At 41.4% G+C, this 19,758-nt stretch overlaps 1 protein-coding gene across 1 annotated transcript; it reads right to left on the bottom strand.

Annotated features, from left to right (window-relative positions):
- Positions 1-7,145: 7,145 nt before the first annotated feature.
- LOC127164285 (lysine-specific demethylase RSBN1L) lies at positions 7,146-19,758 on the bottom strand. The gene is made up of 8 exons (XM_051108122.1): positions 19,360-19,758; positions 17,464-17,634; positions 14,155-14,783; positions 10,683-10,820; positions 10,439-10,581; positions 9,944-10,111; positions 9,668-9,776; positions 7,146-8,800 (listed from the first exon to the last, which is right to left on the bottom strand). Exons 1-8 carry the CDS (start codon positions 19,703-19,705, stop codon positions 7,706-7,708), a joined length of 2,799 nt encoding a protein of 932 aa, XP_050964079.1. The 5' UTR covers positions 19,706-19,758; the 3' UTR covers positions 7,146-7,705.

The raw sequence follows: 19,758 nt of genomic DNA, 5'->3' as shown, positions 1-19,758 counted from the left end.
AGTGTTTTATGATAAATGTGACTCAATATAACGTTGCCATTACAGTAAAAAAAAAACAGCATTTACTGTTCTAAAAACAGATTTGTGGACATTATCGGACTTGAGGATGTTGGAATAAACTTTTTTTCTCTTTTTTTAATAATAAAGAAAATATAATTACAACAAATTATATAATACTAACAAATTAAACAGTTTTACTGCCTTTGGATTTTTAATTTTACTAAGGGCATCTGAGAAGTATTTTAGATCATTTTTAAACACAATGAACAAGGGAGGAGATTTAAAGTATCGACATTTAGGTATGAAGTATTTTAATAATAACATAATATTATTAATCAAATCATACAAAACAGAGCACTCTTTGGATATTCCGTACATTACATCTTGTAAGGTTGGAGTGAAACTATCAGCAACCACACGCTTCTCTACCATCCAGTCCTGCCAACCTTTCCAAAAAGACTGAGACATACTGCATGTGAAAAAAATATATGTTCTGTATCTTCATATAAATGTTTGCAAAGGTAACAAGGCATATTTTCAAAATTAAATTTTGAATGCAGAAATTTATTGGAGGGATATATATCATTTAATATTTTAAACTGCATTTCTTTTACCTTGGGGACAATAGGAAATTTTAGATAGGCTGTTCTTAATTATTTAACAGTATTTTTATCAAATGTGTGATCTAAATTATTTCTTAATATTTGACAAGGGTACCTTGACTAAATGATATACTGTCTTAAATATGTGTTAGTGCAGAGTTTATTCTCTATTTCAATATCACCAACATATAACAATGAAATGACAGCAGTAATTTTGGAATAGGAAAGGTAACATCTCATTAACATTTTTATACCTGAAGGTATTGCATTAGTAACAGTAAAGAATTGCTTTGGATGACAGGCAAATCCGTGTTTTAAAGTGAATGAATTATAGTCCAGCATATTACCACTCTCATCCATTAGATCCAGTACTGACCAAATATTTCTATTTACCCATTCCTCAAAAAATAAGGATTTATTTTTATATAGAATATATTTGTTATTCCAGATCGGAGTATTGTGAGGTGTGAATTTGTGTGTGTGCCAATTTCCAACATAATAAGACTTGTTGGTGGAATGCTGATAGTTTCACTGAAATTTGGGGTAAATCAAAGTCACATTTGAGAAGAAAGCGGATACCACCCAATTTCCGAAACAAAGCTGGATGTTAGAATAAACCCGAAACACACGTGTCATCTGTGTCGTCATCAAAGCACTTGTGGCCGCCCTACATAAACTTCTTCATACATTTTCCTTTTCATTAGATTAAAGAAAAAGCAAAAGATAAGTCAGACAGGAAGATCCTTGGCTGTTCCAAATGCCAATAGCAGATCTACAGCTGCATGGCAAAATTAATGATAAGAATAGGTGTATGCCGAAAGAAATAATAGTGAATCAGAACTTGAAACAAAACTGTTTCAATAGTATTCAAATATATACAGATGGGTCAAAAAATTCAGATAGTGGATGCACAGCAGCAGCCATATAAATTCCATATTTTCAATATAGTTTTGTTAAGAGGTTAGTTAATCACACATCAGTATTTACCATAGAAATGATGGCAATTTTAATTGCGATGTAGTGAGTGGAGGAAATTCATCCTATAAGTGTGGTAGTATGTTGACATATTCAGTGTTAAACCGTTTAAATAGCAGGAGGTCAGCATCTAGACAAGATATATTATATGAAATTTTACAAAATATATATAGAACCAATTAAGCAGGAATAAGAGGAGAATTTTTAGGGATCCCTGCCCATGTAGGGTTAGAAGAGACTGAGTTGGTGGATAAACTGGCCAAAACAGCATTGAGAAAAGAGGAGGTTGACATAAAAATCCCATCATGTAAAACAGAAGTTAAAATTATTATTAAAGCAGCAGTTGTAAGTGTGAGGCAAGAGAACTGGAATAAATAATCAAAAGGAAAACATCTATGTAATATTCAACCAAAAGTGGGGGTTGAAAGAAAGATATATGGAAATAGAAGAGAAGTTATAGTTATAACTAGTCTCCGTATAGGACACTCCAACCTTCATTATTCTCTGCACATTATAGGTAAATGTGAGTCAGGTTGCTGCAGTTACTGTGGAGGAACAGAAACAGCTGAACATGTATTATTACACTGTGAAGCATATAGAAGAGAAAGGAACCAGCTTGTTGAAAAACTGAGAGAAATTGAAAATAGTGTCATTTCAGTTGCAAATATATTTCAAAATGCACAGAAACAATCAAAGGTGTATTTATTCTTTTAAAATATTTGAGAGATGCAGGTTTAATTTAGCACCTCTGGTTTTTCACCTACTTTGCAGTAAATTGGCACATTTTGGCTGGTTTTGATCGTATTGTGATGTTTTCTCTTAACACTCTTTACCATTCCATGAAAATGTGTTTGTCTTAGCGATGGAAAAATGAAGCTTTTCTTACTGGCCTCTATATACAATCTCTCCATAAAACAAACAAACCAAGCCCTGCAAATTAATATAAAATATTTTAAAAAACATTATACAGACACTTCATATTTAATGTTTTTTTTTTTTTTATTGTACTTAATGTACTATGCTTTCAATAAAACATTTGCAAAAGCTGTTTTTATGCCTGCTTTAAACTGAGTTTTTGTTCCATTTACACACTTTTGACCAGCAGGTGTCACTACCGTGTGGTGACTCGACCGCTTCGAAACAGTGAATCGTTTTGCGGAGCAATTGGTTCATTTGATTCGAAGCTTTGCAAAGGTTCGTTTCTCCCCATCACTAGCGGTTTCAAGCCTCAAAAGACAAACTAGTGATGTTATGTTGGACGCCGAGGCTTCGAAGTTTGTATATATATATATATAAAACACTGTTTAGAATTAATTGATTCACAAAAGTTTCGAAGCTTCGTGAAGTAGTGCTTCGACTCACTAGAAACCGCTGGTGGCCTCAGATTATTGTTATACAGCATTCACAGCACTTTTGAACGTACTTGATCTGGATAAACTGTGTATCATTAGAAAGATTTAAGACTCCAGTCTCAATTTTTGACCACTGTTTATGATAAAACTCAGTGACATTGCAAAGACAGTAATTTTTTAATTTGTGTCAGGATTGCAAAAATTGTTTTTAACAACACACAGTCATATAATGCAGTTTATTTGTGTTCACATAGTTGCATTGAACAGTGTCCATTAGAGCATATTGTCCAAACATGGGCTTAACTGGACAAATATTAATTTAATTACACGTTTACTTAATATTTATTCAAAATTGTTATTTACATTCATTTTCTACTGATTTATGTGATCTGATTAAAATGAGCTGCTTCCAGCTGTGTTTTAATCTGTTTTCTCCTCCGTGACTGTTGCTCTGACTCAGAGGAAGCTCATTCGCTGCTCATCTGTCAATCGCGCTCAGAACCCGCCCTTCCTCTTCCGATGACGAGCTTCCATATCATATCCGCATTCTGTACAAACCCAGATAAAAGCTAATATACACACGATTGCAACAGTATATGATGTGTATTTGATTTTCATGAGATTGGGGCTATTTTCATAATATGATTTTCATATTACAATTCAGTTCAAGTCATCTGGCGAGTGTACAGCGTTCCCTGCTAAAAAAAAACAGCTAAACCCAGCCTAAACTGGTTGGCTGGTTTTAGCTGATCAGCCAGCCTGAATTTAGCTGGTCAGCAGCCCGGTAAGAGAGGGATTTTGGCTACTTCCTTTGCTGGTCGGGCTGGGAGACCAGTTAAAACCAGCTACTTCCAGCTTAAACTAGCTAAGGGTTGTTACGATTCAAGCTTTAGAGTGTTTATCCCGGGGTGTCCTTCAGCTCCAACCCTGCTAACACACTTCCTAACCCTATATCTGAAGACCTTGATTAGCTGGTTTGAGTGTTTTTGGTTGAGGTTGGAGTTAAAGTCACGTCATGTTTTGCTTCCTTTTAAAGCAAGCCTTAGTTTTTATCATCAAGCCGTGGTTTATAGAGTGAGATTTAAGTGACATTATACCCATAGTCCAAACAACGACAGTATTTGTTGTATTTTTAGTCCAGTTAGTTTGGTACTTCTAACCTGCTTCATAACACAATCCTGAAGACTTTGATTAGCAGATTCCCTTGTGTGTGATTAGGGTTGGAGCTCATCTCTGCGGGTCTACATCATTACGTTGTCAAAGACAACAGTAAAAAGACTGGGATTACTAATACACAGCCTGATTTCACTTAATGGCACTATAAAGATTGTATAGAAACTATTAAAATTAAGCAAATTTACATTTTTATGTATTTCTATAATCAATTCCTGAAAATTTAAGTTTATCAGTAAAATGAGTCTTCAGCATTCAACATTCTCATAAATTATGGTCATTTTTAAATGTATTTTATTTATTTATTTTGCTTAAATATTACAGAGTAAGCCCAGTAAAAATAAATGTAAAGCAATCAATACAAAAGGGAAAAAATGTACTTATTTTGTTGTTTTTGGATAATAACTTACTAATCTTTTGTTTTGAATCAGTGGTTTAAAGCACATAAGTTTGCCAAACTGGCCAAATCATGTGACTTCAGCAGTCAAGGTTTCCCTCACGGCAAGGCCCCATCCCATACGGCACTCGAACCCTCACGGTCTCACCTATGACTCTACGCTTTTCAAGCAGGGGTGCCCAAACCCTAAATACACAGCTGAACCAGCTAATAAAGTTCTTACTACCTTTACTAAAAACTACGGGCAGGTGTGTTGAGGCTAGTTGGAGCTAAACTCTGTCGGCCCTCCAGGACTGCGTTTGGGCACCCCTGGCTTAGACTGCCAGGTAGACGCTGCTCAGCTAGAAAATGTGTGCATCAAACAACCGCAAAGAGACAGTACGAACAACCTTTAAAACTGTATATGCACATGCACACTATGTAGGGTACCTTTTTTTTCCCCCAAGGGATCAGATGATCAAATGATACGCATTGCGCTGTTGTCTGTTCCAATCTGCCCAGACACAATAGTCGTTGCACAGAGATCTTGTTTACAGGCTTTGCTGCTGCTTAAAATTACAATTACCACCTAACCTGCATTTGTGAGGTGAAGCGGGATAAAGGTTTTAAAACGGCTGATAAGCGTACATACATGTGAAGTCCGCAAGAACACAGGTGCCCCATTTGGTTTAAAAAACATTTGATAGTTCTCAAATAAAGGACATTAATCTAATGAGCCCATGAAACAAAACTGCAAAACTACTTCTCCTGCTCTGTAACTGCTGTAAAAAACATTTACACAGATTTATCCTATCTGTGTCCATCTCATCCTCGGGACACTATCTTGAGGGACGCGTCCAGCGTCAGTTCGGTCTGACGTTCCACTCGCCAGCATGTGTTTCTGATCTGAGGATTCAAACTGCAGCTTGTGCTGATGAAGGTCGAGGTGCTTCCACTGCTGAAGACAGCGATAGACTTAAGATGGACTGCACAGAAAATAAACTGTTACTGACAACATTTACCAAATTACAAAACACTCTACGTGTGCCACATCTATTCATTTAGGCTGTTCCTCACAGACCATTAACAGTTAATCTAACAGATCAATCAAACAGTAACACAGATCAGTCACATTGTTCATGTTGTATAGGCCAAGTTTTTTTTCCTCCATCACTGGCCATACTGGAGATTTTGAAGACATTCCAGACACTACGCCATGACTCTCTGTTATAATATAATGTTCTGTAAAGCTGATTTGAAACACTGTTTATTGTATCTAAATACATACGAGTTGAAAACTTGATAAAAAGGCCTATTCAGACCAAGACTGTTATTGCATCTGTTCAGACCAATACCCACATTTGCATGTCGTCAATGTGACAGTTTTCTTTAATAAGCGCCACCTACTGTCAGAGGTTGAATTTGCTTTTTGATTGAACCAGTCTGACTTTGTTACGTATTCTCTGACAAATTGAGTCCAAAAATCAAAATTTGATGCCAAACATTTGTGTTGGTGTGAACAGGCCTTGGTAATCAGATTCTGCGATGGGAGTAATAAATTATCTTTACACATCACCTTTGTGAGCGATGAGACATCAAGCCTTATTTCCCACCAGCGATATTCGTTTTCCATTTTGATCAAAGTGTTTTTAGTACAATACAACAAGCTTTGAATCACTTGTTTTGCTGCACTTCTTCAAAACGGGTCCCGGAACGGTCATGTGATTTCCCTAACGGACAGTGGGCGGAGCTTCACCGCGGGCCGGGACTCATCAGGACGGATGAGCGTTTACTCCACAATGCGACGTATATATGTGGTTTGATGATCTGATCACAAAATGTTTTAGACCCTGTTCACACCTGTATTTAGTGCTAATCGCTAGTGCTAACACAGAAACACATCTTTTCACCAGGTGGAAAATAAGTCAAATTTATCTGTATAGCGCTTTACCCAACACACGTGGTTTTAAAGCAGCTTCACATAAAGCCAAACTGTTGTGCCTACAACGCCATACATACTTCAGATTAAGCGGCTTCGGCTTCGGCATGATGCCGCCAGAGGAGGAAAAGCTTCACTTGGTATGATCTCCTCCTGATATATATTGTGCTCAGGTTAGACGTGGCAGCACTTTGCGAGCTCATACGTAGAAGACAGGATTGTGATGGTCGGTTCACGATGATCACATGGCACTGTTACGCATTCAGCAGACAGCAGCACAGAATGGTGGGAACAGGATCCTCAGGATATAACGGCAGATGAGAAGGAATAACATCAGTGCTGAGGCCATACTACATTCATGGAGCATGAAAAGAGTCAGGGTTCCGGCAGACCAGACGAATACAGCAAAACCACGACTGAGGAATGAAAGGATTATGCAAAAAAAGAGCAGTCTTAGTCCCAAACAGACCTATAAAGTCTATTATAGAGTTTAGTTTGTAGTTTAGTAAGGTTTCTGAGGTGAAAGAAGGCATTGGTAATGGGACGACCGAAAGACAGTGCGCTATTAAACAGAATACACAACATCAATCAGAAGAAATACAGAATAATCACACCACAGAAGATGGTCTGGATGTGAGACCGATCGTCGTGATACTTTAATTCTCTTTAGGAGCTTCAGATCATGCAAAACGCTCGATGGCCGACGCGGTTTACAGACACGACACCGATCCAACAAACTGAACCTTTTATTAGGAGGTTCTGATTTCAGTATAAATCACACTACACATTTCCTTTAGAAAAATCGTTATGTACACTACAGTGCTGACGAATCAAACAGAACCAAAGAAACCCTTGATATAAATAAGCTCTATGGAAAAGCCTGTAGAGTCTTTAAAAGAATTCTGTGTCATCTTACAAAAAATATATATGTTCATGTCAGCTCTAATACGACTAAAGCCTACAACTGAAAATATATTATTCAAGGACCTGTTTGGATTTGAAGAATTTTCTCAGTGCAGCCGAGCCGAAGTGCTTGGATATTTCACAGTTACGGACAGGCACTGAGGAGCGAGTTACGAGCTACATTTGCCATGTTGACAACCAGTAACAGGAGAGAGAGAGAGAGAGACAGAGAGAGAGAGAGAGAGAGAGACAGATGTCGAGCCTGTCTTACAAAAGTCGTGGATTCTCTGCTCTCGTCAGATCGATTACAAAGAAGGAAAAACCGCTAGACAGTAGAAATAAACGTGATTAAATGACGCGCCGATTAAAAACCGTTCTGTACAAATCAGTATAAAAAGTCTTTCTGTGGTTCATGCGGGTGAGCTCTGACCGCCTTTGGGTGCAGAGAGTCTGGGGGGCGGTCTGGCCTCAGAGGGGGCGTGGCCTGGGGCAGGGCCAGGGGCGGAGCAGTCCAGCTGATTGACAGTCCAGAGCTCAGTTTGGGGCTGGGTTTGGTTATTAGTGTGGAGTGTGCGTGTTTGGCTGTGTTAGCAGAGTGTGTGGGTTTGTTTATGTTAATAGGTTGCGTTGGTTTGGTTGTGTTAGCAGGTTGCGCATGTTTGGTTGTGTGAGCGGGTTGCGTTGGTTTGGTTGCATTAGTGGGCTGCGTTGGTTTGGTTGTGTTAACGGGATGTGTTGGTTTGGTTGTGTTAGTAGGTTGCGTAGGTTTGGTTGTGTTAACGGGTTGTGTGGGTTTGGTTGCGTTGGCAGAATGGCTGGGTTTAGTTGGTGTCGAGGGCGCGTGGCCCGGTTTGGAGACAGAGGAAGGATGGAGATATCTGGATGCGGAGGTGTGTGTGTGTTTGGTCGGTGTCGACGTGTGTGCGTGTTTGGTTGCTGCCGACGCGTGTGTGTGTTTGGGCGCGTGCGGACCGGCCGTCGGGTTGCGCGACGCGTTGGTCGCGGCGGCGGAGGGCTGTGACGGAGCGCTTGGACATTCTGACACGTGGTGCGCTTTGGGTCGCCCGTCAGAGGAAGAGACCGGAGGCGGAGTCAAGCTGTTACTTCCAGGAGGAGGCTTGGGCGGCCTGTCAGCGAGCAGCTCCGCCCGCTCAATCTTTATTTGCGTTACGCACGGCGCCTCTTGCGTGGGTCTGCAGTCCGTGTTTGCAGCTTTGGTGTTCTCGCCGGTCGACTCCTGCTTGACGTGCTGCTTCAGCTCCTCACCTTCCTCACGAGCCTCCTCTTCCTCGGGCTGCTGATGATACTGTTTCAAGCGCACGTGCCAGGCGAGGCTGCACACGGCCGACACGCTCTTGAACTGGTGAACTACGTTGCGAGGGATAAAGTAGATGTCGTTATCGTAGAGCTGGATTCGAGCGTAGCGGATGCCCTCTCGCCTCAGCTGATTGAGTTTAGCATCATCCACCCACTGCACACACTGGAGAGAGAGAGAGAGAGAAAAAATGAACAGGACAGCTCAATAACCTTCATATGAAACTTGTCTACTTTTCACATTTCAACTGTTATGAGGTCACATGTGGCACACTTTAATCCAAAGCAACATTCAGAATAAACCGTTCATTGGTCTGATATCTGCTATTCTGGACTAAAGAAATATTACAAAGACTTGTTATGTTAGTCAGTTTTAACGAACCCACCGTAAACAGAGGTGTGGCGTTTTGTTTGTGCTTGGGGTGGCTGATTCGCAGTGAAGTCTCTTGCAGCTTGTCATGTCTTTGGGTCATTTGGGCTTGGCTCATTATAAGAGATGCTTTATAGAGTTATTAAAGTGGGCAGGTGTGGCTCACAATATTTTAGTCTTGTGTCCAATATAAAGCCTTTAGATTTATGTAGGTTTGTTTTGAGCTTGCTCATGTTTGCCATTTTTTTCTAGCAAGATCTGGCAACACAAATGCATAAAGATTTGTACCTCTATCCTTGTGATTTTATGGCACTGCACATTCAGAAGAGAAGCACTTCTCTGATGCATTTATCATTAGTAAGTAGTCGTTCAGTTTGGTTCCGTACACACTGCATCAGGCTGTTTGTAGAATGTGGCTGTCATTCCCCTAAATTACTGTAATGTGCGGACAGAACAGGTAATGTGTATGCGGCTTCAGAGTAAGGGTTTAGAGGAAAGTGCAACATATTACAGTCAGAAGTTAAACATTCGAGCACAGATCTCTTTCAACAGCTGGACGACAGCGCTCCGGATTGCGTGTGACGCGCACTAGCGGGGGTCTCGCAGAGGATGTATTCAGCGGGGTTAGGGCCACTAAATGACCAGCACAGGAAGTGACCTCACCTGAGACAGGGGCGGCTCGTACAGGTCCAACTGCAGCCGCTGCACCACATCAGGGAAATCAGCCGCGTGGAAACAGATCACGTCTTTGGTTATGCGTGGAGGATCAGCACTGCAAGAGAACACAAACATACACAATCAAGATTACCAACACACAGCAACAAACCATAGCAGACAGGATCAGTGCTTCATCAAGCTTCCAGAAGAATCACAGCTGTGTGTTGGCTGAATCTGTCTGTGTGTGTGTGTGTGTGTGTGTGTGTGCGTGTCTTTGCTCACCCCTCCCCGCAGCGGACAGCTTTCAGCACTCCCACGGCAGCCGTGGTCTGACGTTCGAACCCTTGACCGATGTGGTCAGCGTGAGCTCTGGTTCGGTCCTCAAACAGCATCTCGCGCGGCTCACTGGTTCGAGGCAGATACTGAAGATTCTTAATTTCATTAGTCGACCTGCAAAAAGGACTGCTTATGAAAATCATCATCATCATTACATAAAAAAAAAAAAAATGACACACATACACACAGCCACTGATCCTGAGTGCGAGAACATATTTGTGTTACTGTGTGTGTGTTTGTTAATGTACACACAGCATCAGTCAAGCACTGATGTTACTGATCTGAACTTCTGAAGCTCGTGATGATGACATTCTAGACTGATATTAGACAGGAAGATCATGACAGACTCGATTCTGATGTCTGATGAGAATGTGCAGTGGGACTCAGAACTGAGAGACAGCAAGACAGACACACACACACTCATGAAGTTTGCTGAATTACCGTTTCCGTTTGAAGGGAGACTTTGGCATGTCTGTAACCGGGATCATCTGCTCTCCAGGCCGAACCCACATGATGGGCCCGTCGTCACTCTCTGTTGGGCTCTTCAGCTTCAGACTGGAAAACGTCCCCCACGGCAGCGTCCGCTGCACAAACACACACACACACACACACACACACACACAATGATGAATGTGCTGGTGCCAAAAGAAAAGTGTGTGTGAAAGAGAGGAGGAGGAAAACACACCTCCAGGAATGGCGACTTCTCCAGCATGTTGAGGAACTCTGGAAAATAATCGCCCACCTCCTCGTCCACGGCGCCCACCAGACTGATCTGTCTCATAGCGCCGGCTCGGTACGTCCCGTGAGAGTAACTCCTCCTCACCTGAACACACACCACGGCTCCACTGTCAAATGTCATTGTTTCTATGTTATTCTATATGTATAATCTGAGCAATAGAAGCTCAAACTTTCAGCAGCTGTGAACACACAAACACACAGACAGCAGCAGCAGGATAACCACAAATGTTCTAGAATAGAAGCAGTTAAATTGTGAAAGTACACAATATCCATATGTATGCAATTTCAATACTGTGGCCTTTGTGTAGATATTTAAAGATGGCCATCTTCAGCTTGATTGTTGATGTAATAGTAACACTTTACACTATGAGTCCATTTGTAACATTAAGATTGATAAAAGCTGTAGAATAGAAGTATTGTTCCATGTTACAGTGTGTTAATTTCAGCATTTACTCAAATAATTTAAACATTTTAGTTGCTTTTGTTAACATTACAACAATGAACAGTGAACTAACTGTAATGATCGATGTATAATTAATATTAATATTTTTGTTCATTTACAAAGTATGGTTCAGTAGGCTACTTTTTTTTTTTTTTAAATAGTAGAGCACTATTTATTTTCTGTTTAGTATCCATTTTAAAAACTATCAGTCGATTAATCGATATCTGCCAGTGAGTCAAAATGATAAATTACAGCCATTTTATCTGCTCCATAAATAGCTCTACATAGACTACCTTATTATCTGAGGTGTTGAGATTTATAGAATGTGAAGATTTACAACAATAATTTGGTCCCATTTTCGCATTGGTCTGAGGACAGACGGCCAGGCGGCCAGACGGGCTGAATGCTCCTGGGGACCCACTCTCCTCAAAAAGTTTATTTTCAATCTGCTTCAGCACACCTGTCTGCAATTTTTATTAAGCTACACAGATAACTGGATTAGAGATTCCTGGAGCGTCCTCAGTACTAGTACTTCTGCTATAAAGCATATGTGGAGTTTCTGCACAAGGGCGCCCTCCGGCTTCCAGTGAATCAAACAGTCATTATATTGTACGCGTGTTCTCAGTTAAGCTCTATTTTGGGTAAAAATAGGAAAGATAATACTTTTCTCTAAAGAAACAGGATTCCCTGAATTATCGACAGTGAAACTGATATCGCAATAAAACCAGAAATTATCACAATACATTTTTAAGCCCATCCCAAGTGGTAATCATGGTGACCGTTCCATTTCTGATGTTTCATGAGCACCCCCTCCTGTCAGAGAATAAACTTGCGTTTTTATTTAGCTGACTTATCTATTAATCTGCTGATTTAGCTGATCTGAGTGAATTTTCACACAGCAAATACACAGTGCTTTCAAATTTAACTGGTTGCTAATATGACTGTATGTACGTATGAATCATATGAATGTATGAACGTATCTGAGCTAATATATTCTAAAAATATAAACAATTAGAATTATTTACATATACGGAAGTGCCCATGATAACACTGTGCATGACGCTGACACCTTTGTTAGACTGGGACAGCATCTTCAAAGCGCTCACGAAACGCCAAAATAAATCAACAAAAGCTGATGCAGCAAACGCCATTTCAACATCATCTTCACTTCTTCCATCACTTTTTCCTTATCTTGCTCACATTGTTTTCTATTCGTGCTCTTCTCTGCACCAGACTGATAGTGCCGCACTGCTTTGACACGAGAGGGAGGCAGAGCCTCGTGTAATTCGCTATGAAATGGCAATACTAACCGTCGGGACTTTTATTGTGGTTTATCGTTCATCCCCACTAAAAATCAGACTGTACCAGTGTGTGTGTATAAATGATATGAGCTGTAGAGTTACTCCAAAACCACACTCACCGAGATAAACGATGACAACAACAAACCCTAAAAGATCAACAAGAGGGAACATTTTACATTTCAAAAATACTCACTAGTATGTAAAGATATCATCAGATACAGGCGCACGGTCAGGGTTTTGACTCAAGTAAAACCACACACACCGATTCTCTGTCCGTCCAGCTGTTTGAAGGGTGTAAACACACGATTTCGATCACATGATCATAGACGCACGCATACACAGAATGCTATTAATGAACGAATAATGCCGTGCCAGCAAAGCGCTGTGTGTGGTCATGTCATCGCTCCAGTACAGTGAGCTCTGGAGGAACCAGGGGAATGTGAAAGGGAGCAGTGCATGATGGGACTGATGACATCACTCACGTCACGTCCCGGCTGCTAATGCCTGCAGGTCTGACTCATCTCTGCCTGACATAGAGCAGAACAAACACCGCTAGTGCTCTCTGGCAGTGTATCCAGGCGTTTTACGGAGGTCACGTTTCTATTAATGGTGCAAACGGAGGAAGACCAGATGCTGTTTCTAATAGGAAGACTGTCAAACATCAGATCTCACGGGTCTCTTTGCTTCTGTGTTTCTGATAAAAAAAAAATGTTTGTGTGTAGCAGTCTTAAAGACGCAATCAAACACAATGTCATCTTGATACCGTTGCTCTGCTGCTGAAACACAGCTTCACTCTTCATTCTAACCCTAAAGAGTTGCTCATCGTCACAGCGACTGCCACGGTACAGCACAATTCACCATCCAACTACAGTCACAGACAATAATCCCACACTGATCAAGCAGAACCAGCACTGCACATCGTCAGGTAGATCAGGCTAGACTGGACTACTGCAATACTCTGCAGACTGGACTTCCTTCATGTGCCCTTACGAGTCTACATTCCATCCAGAAGCCATCACAGAGAGGCACAAAAAAAGTTTTTGGCTCCTTAAGGTGAATCTCTTTAAAAGTTAAATGATGGCATTAGAGGTGTGAATCTTCACTGGCTTCATGATTTGAATCTACTTCGTGTTGTCACGATGCCAACATTTCAGCAGCTATTACCAATCCAGTGACATGCCAAAATAAAATTTAAAAAATGATATTTTTAATTGTATGACTGCTTTAACTATTTAATCAACACAATTATAGAATTACTTTAAATAGTATTCAATAATAATGACAACTGTATGTACTGCAGTCAACTTAATACACCTACAGAAATACAGAAACAAATCACAGAAATTTTTTTCTCCCATCTCCACATTACGATCATCTGGGGCCTCATAAATAAAATAGTGTAGATAATGAGTGCAAAGGCATACTTGTTTATAAAAAAAAAAAAAAAAAAAAAAAAATAAAAAAAACATTTTTAAATAAAAGCAATCATGTGCACAGGCTTTTTTCTAAACACGAACGTGTAACGCGCACTTTTCACCAGCCGCGTTGTGCGTACAGAGCACTGATCTGTCATTACAGCCGATGTTTGATCTTCTCGCACTCGTGTAACACGTGCTGATCTGCTGCAGAACCTACAAACACCCAGCGGTCCAGCACAACCCGAGACATCTACTAACCTGAGCGTGGAAGTTTGCCATAGTAGTCGTCTCGATGTCCTTCTTCCCCAGGATCTCCATTTTGACGGGCGAGTTGGGGAACTTACTAGAGAAGTACTCCAGGAAGTCTGGGAGGTAGGAGGCGGCGCCGTGAATCACGCCCATGACGTAGTTGGCGGCTCCATCCTGGTCCTCGCAAAACGCCAGCGTCACGAACTCCTGCGCGAACCTCTGCATCTCCACGGGAGACAGGACAGAGAGCTCCTTACTGTAGGCGTGAACCACCAGAGCGCCTCCGTTGGGCTGGTGCTCCACGTGAACGAGACAGCCGAACTCCAGCCGGTCCAGCCCGGGCAGTTTAGCGGCTCTGGCCTCGCCGTCGCCGTCCGCGGCGCTCGCGCTCTGGCCGCCGCTGTTCTCCTGCTTCAGGCTGCCGATGGAGGTCAGAGCGCCGCCCTGCGGGACAGGAGGCGGCGGCTTGAATTCTGACCCAGATTTGGGGAGTTCGGAACAGACCGTCTGGATAGATTTGCTGTACATCTTGGGCCGTTTCCGCTTTTCACCTTCTTTGTGTTTCTTTTTCTTTTTCTTCTTGACCTTTTTCATCAGCAAGTCCTCAGCAGAGTCTATCTTCGGCTTCTCTTTGTCACCTGCGGCACAGGAGAGAGATGATGAACTTACACAAACATCCTGTGAACAAGAGCATTTTGGCATTCTAGCAAACAGCAGAGCTAATGAAGACAGGAGCAGACAATGGTGAATCAGCTGAAGCCGGGGTCTGTAAATCTCCAGAGTGCTTCATTTCGGCGAGAGCTAAAGGCGAGACGTCCGTGAGCCTGAAAATGACACACACTAGGCATAGTTCAGTACTCATTCAGAGACAACTAGCAAAAACTCCGTGAAAAATATCCCATACGTCCACCAGCGTCACAAATAACAGACACTAATAGTACAAATACAGAGACGGCCAGTCCAATCCACCGTGATGGCAGACTAAAAAAATAAAAATAAATCAAAAGCCCCCTTGACCATGAACACGCTTACCGGACACAAATTCACTACAGAGACGAGCACGCACAGGGAAATATCGTGAGCTGGTGTTCACACTGTCATCTGAACTAAACTAACACACAATTACAAGCGTCTGTGAAACGCAGAGGAGCTGTCCGTCTGTCACGATATGAAGGACGGGGAAAGATTGGACTCCAGCCGGTGTGTCTCTCTTGTTAACGATCACAATGGCTTGTTTACTTGTATTTCACTGTATTCTTTAATGTCACTCATTTTTTACTTCATTTTCTTTTACAAAAAGGATGTTGAGACAAACATAAAATTTTTGGTCATTATATAATAAATATAATAAAACGCCTTACAAAAACAACATGCAACTAAACACACTACTTTCTTTAAGCAATGTGATAAGTAATGATTAGTTTACTTATCAGTTGTCTACAGAAAATCGTGTGTTAACGATAAAAAAATGACTCTGCACTCTCAAAAAGGATTTTTGTTTTGTCATTTTTTGCGATGACTATTTTAAACATATTTTGTGTCATTTTGTGTACATAGTTGACACAAATTGTGTAACAATAACACATTAGTGTGTAGAAAATTAGCAGGAACAACACATGGTTGAGTTCAAAGTAACACAACGTGTTGCCCTTAACTAGATACGGAGGTGTGTTACGAAACAACACAGGTTGTATTGTTTTCAACACATCTTTTTTAAGAGTGTGTGTAACCATCAATAAAAAAGCACAGGCATAAGAGTTTAACAGCTGATGTGACAAAAACACTTGCATCAAAGTTTACATGTTATGAAGTTTGTCAACAGAACAAATGTCTGGATATTTCTAAAATCCACCAGATGCGGAGCAGCAGAGACGTAAACAAACAAACAAACGTATGGCAGGTTGGTGATTCACACTCTGTACGCTGATTCAGATCTAACGCACAAAACACGTCACCCAAACACAGTTGATTCAATCTTACAACTGGATCTCATATGCTAAATTGAACATCTCAGTGTTTTTTGGCTCTAAAAAAAACAGAACTGCTGAACAGTGAATGTATATCTTTAAACATTGTCATATGCTGCCTGTCCAAAACAAACTGCTGTTGGGATTTAAATAAGCACATACAGAAGAGTTTAGTACTGGATCACCGTTGCAGTGATTAACATGTTTCTGGCATGTTTGTATGTTTTGCAGCAATTCTGTTAATCCTAACTGATGCGGTGTGTAGCTTTTTATTTCTCAAACAACCATGTTGGAAGACGTACCCATGTACATATTTCAGGATGAAGATTTCAAGATTCACCAGGCTCAAATTGCAAAACAGCGGTTATGTGAGCACGAGTAATCGTCTTCGTATGAATCGTTACGACGGAGTCCTGAGCTTAACCCTACTGAATGTCTTTAGCATGTGCTGCAGTCGACTCTGCCATTGTCAATTCAAGATCTCGGCCAAAAATGAATGCAACCCTTGACGGAAATAAATCTTGTGACGTTGCATAATGCTGTCGAAACAACGCCACAGCAAAAGCACAATGTTATCAGAGGTCCAACAAAATATTAGCGTGCGCAGTCTGTTTTTGGACAGGCAGTGCACGATCAAAGCCAGTGAAGAGACTGAATGTAAGTGTCACACGCCTGAAGTATAGATCACATTTCCAGCTTTATTTAGATTCAGACTCGAACTAAAAATGACTCACGGTTCAGTGAGTGAGTCAGTAACAACTCTGAACGATTCTGATATCAAATCGACACATCTGCAAACAGTCGGGTCTTTTAGTCACATTCTGCAGCACCACTCAAGATAATAAAATGATTGTGACATACTTTTTGGAATCCCGTTTATTAAATAAGCAATAAGGTATGTCATATGTTGTATGACACCATCTAAAATGGTCGTATTTCGATCAAGCACATCAGCCAAGCCGTTTTGGCCCCAAACAAATGTACATTGTGCTTATTTTTAAAGAAACTGCGTTTTGTGCAGTGATGACAAACATTTAATCTCATATGAAAACATCAGATATTAACACTGATGCAAAAAGAACTCTGCTGCCGACAGAAACAGCGTTCACTCTTTTCTTCAACGAGCAGCGCCTGTCTAAAACTCTATTTAGCTGTGAGTGTTTCAGTCAACATCATTTTCACACTGCCACAATGTTTTCATATTGTATGATAACTTTAGGAAATGATGTGCATGTCAAAAAGTGAACCCAAATGCACGCGATGAGCGACTGAAGCTCTCGTGTGCATTCAAAGCGCCAGAGGTCAGAGGCCAAACGCAGGTGCTGTAAATTAGGATTGACGGAACGCTCACCTTTCTGCGGGATCTTCACCTCTCCGTTCTCTCTCTTCATCTCCATCATCAGCTTATGTTTTCTTTTCTCCTTCATCTCTTTCTCCTGCTCTTTTTCTCTGTCCTTCTCTCTCTCTCTCTTTTTGTCACGGTCTCGGTCTCTCTGCTTCTCTTTGTCTTTGATGGTGTGATCTGTAGGAGAAAGAAACACACGGGCCGGTGAAAAGAAGACAAATCATTCCCTGATGTCACAGTTTCTCTGCTTCCTGACTGAACTAAACCGCTGTGCGGAGTGTTACGTGTGTAAACGACGGCCTGACGCTCGAAGACACAGCAGTGAAAGTTCATGCATTTACCAGCTCAGATCTTTGACTAGGAGTCACGTTCCTCAACAGATGGTCAAAGTATCGTACCATATGTACTGGAAAAATAAGGCGTGAACAGTCCTACAAGAACTTAAAGAAAATATAATTTTGCTCGTTTATATCCAGAACACATTCTCGTCAGGTTCACGATCCTCACACAAACACACCCGTTTGCACTGACGTTTCTGTCACGTTCGTGTGTTCGTGTTCATTTCGACAAACTGCAAGGTACCAGGGTAAAATAATGCGTCATCATACAGACAGACTGCACGAACTGTGAAACGCGATTATAAAACACTAATAAAAATACTCCTGTGGAAGCAGGTAAACAGACAGCGACAAAAAATAAAAGTTCACTCTGTCATCGTTTACTCTCCCTCGTGTCGCTCCAAACCTGCATGACTTACTTTCTTCTGCGGAGCACAAAAGAAGATACTTTGAAGAAGGTTTCAACTACTTTTGTCAATACAGTGAAAGGGTTTTAAAACACCATTTTCGTTATGTGGACATTTTTCTAAACACTTTCTTTAGTGATCCAGAAAGGAAGTCATGTAGGTTTGGAAAGGCGAGGAAATGACAGATTGATCATGTTGGGGTGAACTAACGGTTCCTGCAAATGATCATTTGGACAGTTTCTCAGGTCGATCCACTAAAGGAACACAGCTTCTTCTGAGACGCTTTACTGCTCTTGTCAGGAGCGTAACTGAACTGTAATGAGTTAGTAGGAGCATCTGTAGGACGGACAGACAGCAGTGTGTCTTAAACGACTGAATGTGGCTTCTGTGCTGATGTGTTATGACAGATTAGTTACTGCTTTATTAGTGTAGTTCGTCAATGTTATGTGGAAGTAACGCAAATGTGTGTAACAGGCCCGATGAAGTGGCACACAAACAGTAAATAACACTCGCAGTTTACAGTGAAGCTTACAGTGTAACACAGGAAACATGACATTTATTACAGAGTAACAACACTGTCACAAACACAGTTCAATGCAAATGACTTCACTGCAGCTTCGGCTGAATTCACGCTTTCTGCCGTAAATCAACGTCCTCAAACAGACGAACGAGCGAATGTTATTACGGACTTGTCAGCAGTAACACAGCAGTTATTATAATCGTGTTGATCTGATCATTTCAGGAATGACAGCGGATATTTCGTTTACTGGTTCGATGAATATTATTCTGCCGTCCTACTCGAATATAAAAAGCAGCACGCATGCATTTATATGACGTCTGTGTGTGTCTCTGCAACAACACGGCAGATATTGTGATGCTACGAGGCTTTCGTATGCTCGTTCTGCGGCGGGTCACATTGCAGCTGCACGCGCTCCGTCACCGTTCGAGTCGCGCGCCGCCGATGCTAAGCTAACGTTAACTAGCGCGCGCTGTCGGGTGTTTTCCAGCCAAATAAACACGCACGCACTCGTTCTCCAGGCACAATAAACACACCATAAACACACACGCAGTCGCACCGATCGCAGTTTAGCCGAGCAACGGCCCGTTATCAGCCACAAACAGCGCCCGAGCAGCAGCAGCAAAGCGACTAGCGATACCTTTCTGCGACAACTTCAGCTCTCCGTTTTCCTTCTTCACACTGAGGTGATTTTCAGCCGCCAGTTTGTGTTTCTTTCTCTCTTTCTCTCTCTCTTTGCCTTTCTCTTTCTCTTTCTCCCTCTCTCTCTCTTTCTCTCGGTCTCTGTCTTTCTCTGTTTTGGTTTTCTTGTTTTTCGGTTTGCTGCTGTAATTCTGCTGCTCCGTGCCTCCGTTCATCTTCTTGGCCTTAAATATTTTCTCTTCATGTCGGATTTTCTTGGCCGGTGGAGGATGGTGATGGTGCTCCCGGTTCTGGGACGCTGGTTTCGGTTCGGTGGGTTTGTTGAGCTGAATGAACTCCGCCATCTTTTCTCTATTTACTCTCTCGAGCTGCTGCTGTTTGTGTAAGACGCACGGGA

Source organism: Labeo rohita, chromosome 4 (assembly GCF_022985175.1).
Source record: "Labeo rohita strain BAU-BD-2019 chromosome 4, IGBB_LRoh.1.0, whole genome shotgun sequence".
Taxonomy (NCBI): domain Eukaryota; kingdom Metazoa; phylum Chordata; class Actinopteri; order Cypriniformes; family Cyprinidae; genus Labeo; species Labeo rohita.
The sequence above is the reverse complement of the archived record's forward strand: the minus strand, read 5'-3'. Positions and strand labels throughout refer to the sequence as shown.

Excerpts from the sequence above, each read along its gene's own strand:
- LOC127164285 (XM_051108122.1), bottom strand. The coding sequence starts at position 19,705 with ATGGCGGAGTTCATTCAGCTCAACAAACCCACCGAACCGAAACCAGCG. Across the intron at positions 10,821-14,154 it reads TGGCAAACTTCCACGCTCAG|GTGAGGAGGAGTTACTCTCA; the intron begins GTTAGTAGATGT and ends GTGTGTGTTCAG. Across the intron at positions 10,582-10,682 it reads AGAAGTCGCCATTCCTGGAG|CGGACGCTGCCGTGGGGGAC; the intron begins GTGTGTTTTCCT and ends GTGTTTGTGCAG.